The 4,461-nt window shown below is 33.2% G+C and overlaps 1 protein-coding gene across 1 annotated transcript; it reads left to right on the plus strand.

Annotated features, from left to right (window-relative positions):
- Positions 1–211: 211 nt before the first annotated feature.
- LOC136227505 (abscisic acid 8'-hydroxylase CYP707A2-like) lies at positions 212–4,123 on the plus strand. Its single transcript, XM_066016192.1, has 7 exons — positions 212–501; positions 1,088–1,406; positions 1,572–1,958; positions 2,046–2,220; positions 2,594–2,700; positions 3,226–3,344; positions 3,470–4,123. Exons 1-7 carry the CDS (start codon positions 305–307, stop codon positions 3,561–3,563), a joined length of 1,398 nt encoding a protein of 465 aa, XP_065872264.1. The 5' UTR covers positions 212–304; the 3' UTR covers positions 3,564–4,123.
- Positions 4,124–4,461: the final 338 nt, after the last annotated feature.

A 4,461-nucleotide genomic window follows, 5' to 3' on the forward strand; every position in this document is an offset into this window, starting at 1 on the left:
AAGTAAATTTAAAGAGTCAATTTGACTACTTTACTTAAAATTTAAAGAGTCAATTGATAGTTTTCTAAACTTAAGAGGGATAACCGGTTATTATGACTAACTTAAAGGATCTATATGCATATTATACTTATAATTTAATATTTTTTTATTTCCCCAATTTAATTTCATTTCTTTCTTTTCCCTATAAATTCAATCTCTTCTTCCTCCCTTTTCTCCACACAAACTTAGCTAACAACTTCTTCAACTACTACTTCTGCTATTACTACTACTTCTCACTAACTCACTCACTCTTTCTCTCTCTAAAATGGATTTTTTTTCCTTCTTCTTTCTCTCTCTTCTCTTCATCATTCTCTTCATTTTCCTTCTCAATTCTTTCCTCACTTCCAAAAAAATTACCAAATTACCCCTCCCTCCTGGCTCCCTAGGCTACCCCTACATAGGTGAAACTTTCCAACTCTACTCCCAAAACCCCAATGTCTTCTTCACTTCCAAGCAAAAAAGGTACAATCTTTACTCTAATTTTTCAAATTTACTCTTTCCCCATGTGAAATTTTCAAGTTTTACTCATTACCCATATCAAATTTTCAAATTTACCCGTTACCCATATGAAAATTTTCAGATGGCATTACATCCGTTTAATCCTCAAACTAAAGTTTTAAAGTCAATTAGGATTCTAAACTTTCAAAATCATCAATCATGTCCTTAAATTAATCAAAAATCTTCACTTGGGTCCCTATTTTTGTGACTATTTTATATATGTTGTAATAATCGTTGTGCAGTTTCGAGAAAAAAGTCTGAAATTGTTTGATTGAATGATTTTCGATAAGACCTCATTTAAAGATTTTTATTTAGAATGAAGACTCAATTGATAATTTTTAGTAATTCAGGAATGGATGATTTTGATACTTTAAGGTTCTAATTGACTTTAAAATCTTAGTTTAGGGAGCTAAATGGGTGTTATGCTTTTCAAATTTACTCATTACCCATGTGAAATTTTCAGAAAAAAGGAATGAAATTTATCAAAATTTGAAAAAAAAGGTGCAAACTTTACTTAAATTTCCTAATTTGGGTATTTTCAATTTTACAGGTATGGCTCTGTTTTCAAAACCCATATATTGGGTTGTCCTTGTGTGATGATTTCAAGCCCTGAAGCTGCTAAATTTGTGCTTGTAACTAAAGCTCATCTTTTTAAACCAACATTTCCAGCAAGTAAAGAAAGAATGTTAGGTAAACAAGCAATTTTTTTCCATCAAGGAGATTACCACAACAAATTGCGAAAAATCGTTCTTCGGGCTTTCGCGCCTCAATCAATCCGAAACATCATTCCGGAGATCGAATCTATTGCGGTTCAGTCGTTGAATTCATGGGAAGGAAGCAATATCAACACTTTCCTAGAGATGAAAACGGTAAAAACCCAAGAAAAAAAAAACAGATTACTTTGTTTTTCCTTTTATTTTTCTCCGTTAGGATTGTGACATGTGGCAAAAATACGATTTAATGCCACATGGCAATATCCCAATGGGGTGCCTATCATAAAATCCGGTTAATTGATATTCTGTTTTTATTTGCAGTACGCATTCAATGTAGCGTTGCTCTCGATATTCGGGAAAGACGAGTCTTTATACAGAGAAGATCTGAAAAGATGTTACTACATTCTCGAGAAAGGGTATAATTCAATGCCGATTAATTTACCCGGGACGCTTTTCAATAAATCGATGAAAGCGAGGAAGGAATTAGCTCAAATTCTAGCAAAAATACTCTCAAGTAGAAGAGAAATGAAGCTGGACCGTAACGATTTGATGGGATCATTTATGGGCGATAAAGAAGGTCTAACCGATGAACAGGTAGCCGATAATGTTATCGGTGTAATCTTCGCTGCTCGCGATACTACTGCCAGTGTTCTCACATGGATACTCAAGTACCTCGGTGAGAACCCGAGCGTACTTGAGGCTGTTACAGTAAGTATTATGTTATTATTCTTATGAATCTCGAACCGAGTAATTTTATTAATTAAAAAAAAAACTGACTCGGTGATGATGTGGCAGGAAGAACAGGAGGAAATAGTGAGGACTAAAGAGAAATTAGGTGAACAGAAGGTTCTGAGTTGGGAGGATACTAAAAAGATGCCTATAACTTCAAGAGTCATTCAAGAGACTTTAAGAGTTGCTTCAATTTTGTCCTTTACATTTAGAGAAGCTGTTGAGGATGTTGAGTATGAAGGTCAGTTTAGTCTTTTCCTTAATAATAATAATATTTAAAAAAAAATCGGGTCAATTTGGTCCTTCAAGTTTGCAGACATGTGCAGTTTAGTCCAAATCGAGTTTCAGGTATTAATTCAGTTCTGAAGTTAACAATACTCGACAAGTTTTTAAGTATTGAAATTGATTGTATTTAGGGTAATTTGTCGGATATTGTCAATTTTATGAGTGAATTGATATTTGAACTTCGATTTGGACTAAATTGAATATGTTAAGAACTTTAGGGACCAAATTGGACTTTAATTCTGAAAAAAGATTTGATTTTGAAAAAGTGGCCAGGTGGCAGATTCTTGTGACCCACCAGTAATTCTAATTTTGGATTTGGTGATTTTCAGGTTATCTTATCCCAAAAGGATGGAAAGTGTTGCCACTTTTTAGAAATATTCACCATAGTCCTAAAATCTTCCCTGATCCTGAGAAATTTGATCCTTCAAGATTTGAGGTGAGAAAATCATTCATTAAATTAATTTTAAAGTATCGAAATTAGTAATCGGTTAAATGGGTCGTGTCAAAACGGATTCTTTATGTGAATCGTGTTGTATATATGATATAGTAAACAAATTGATAATCGGGTTAAATGGGTCGTATCAAAATGGGTTCTTTATGTAAATCTTGTTGTCGTATTCCAAATGATTATATACGATATAAATTCAACAAAATTGGTAATCGGGTTAAACGGGTCGTGTCAAAATGGATATCTTTTATGTGAATCGAGTTGTCGTATTTTAAATGATTATATATGATATTAAATGAAATAAAATTGACAATCGGGTTAGGTGGGTCATGTCAAAACGGGTTCTTTATGTGAATTGTGTTGTCGTATTCCAAATAATTATATATAATAGAAATACAATAAAATTGGCAATCGGGTTAAATGGGTCGTGTCAAAATGGGTTCTTTAGGTGAATCGTGTTGTCATATTTCAATTATCGTAACAAAAATTGACAGTTGTATTTTAATTTGACAGGTCGCACCAAAACCGAATACATTTATGCCATTTGGCAATGGGATCCATGCATGTCCAGGGAATGAACTAGCAAAGTTAGAAATTTTAGTCATGCTCCATCACCTGACCACAAAATACAGGTTGGTAAAAAGTAAAACTGTTAATTTATTTACTTTTTAACAGTCTCCGCTCTGTTTTTTTATGTCCGTCTGCTAAGTTTTCTAAAAATAGAAAGTTTCCCTGACATTATCAAATGTTTGCACAGATGGTCTATGGTGGGAACAGATAATGGGATTCAGTATGGCCCTTTTGCCCTTCCTCAGAATGGTCTACCTATCAACTTGTCCCTCAAATTATAGCACGGGGAACGCAGAATAAAGTTATAAGGGAGGCCAAATTTTTTAAAAGGTTTTAGTTGGGTTTGGATAATTCGGATTTTGACGTAAGCCAAAATCCTTCAATCACCAATATTGAAATGTACTTTTGGACTGGCTGGGGAGGCGAAGCACCCTCAGCCATAGTGTCGGTCCGCCCTGACAAGAAGAAGCTATCACAATTGACTCAATTTTTACCCTTATAATTAAATAAAAAACTTTCTAAAAATGGAAAGATTCATTTCAATGGCCTAAAGGAGACAAGAAATTTCTATACACAAAAGGAGGGAATTCTCATCAATTGTACATACTAGAGAAAGCTTCCACAAAGTCTCATACTATAACAAGAACAACAAGAAGATCAAGAAGAAGAAGATGAAGAAATTTTTATTTTTTTCAATTTTTGATTAAGTAGATTGATTAGTGTATGATTGATAATTAGGTTTATTAATTTTGAGATTTATTTTAGTTATAGATTTTGTATTTGTTGTAATGCCGAAGGCAAAAAATTAATAATTTTAATAAATGATATTTTGTTTCTCTAATTTTTATTGCACTCTGGACGACAGACTGTTTCATTAAATCATATATAATGAAGTAGCGTGTCGATCTTTATAAGGGGATTATGAGAATAATGTAAAGAATGAAAGGAATACTAACTGATATTGTATAAATATGTGTCTTCATTTTAAGTCAATATAGACTTACGAAGTAAGGAGGGCCATTGGATTTGACTGTATTGGAATAAAACACCTTTAGCATTAGTGCACCAATAAGATATGCACTCTGAACCCTCTTCGGATACGAATTCATGATTCACGTCTAGGATTAAGGACTCTCAGCTCGAATATATTACTAACTACCTAGAATTTGTCCACTACTT

Source organism: Euphorbia lathyris, chromosome 4 (genome assembly GCF_963576675.1).
Source record: "Euphorbia lathyris chromosome 4, ddEupLath1.1, whole genome shotgun sequence".
Lineage (NCBI taxonomy): Eukaryota > Viridiplantae > Streptophyta > Magnoliopsida > Malpighiales > Euphorbiaceae > Euphorbia > Euphorbia lathyris.

What these genes read in the sequence shown, in the direction of transcription:
- LOC136227505 (XM_066016192.1), top strand. Translation starts at nt 305, where the DNA reads ATGGATTTTTTTTCCTTCTTCTTTCTCTCTCTTCTCTTCATCATTCTC. An exon ending in TTCACTTCCAAGCAAAAAAG is followed by an intron (nt 502 to 1,087) that starts GTACAATCTTTA and finishes TCAATTTTACAG; the next exon opens with GTATGGCTCTGTTTTCAAAA. An exon ending in CACCTGACCACAAAATACAG is followed by an intron (nt 3,345 to 3,469) that starts GTTGGTAAAAAG and finishes ATGTTTGCACAG; the next exon opens with ATGGTCTATGGTGGGAACAG.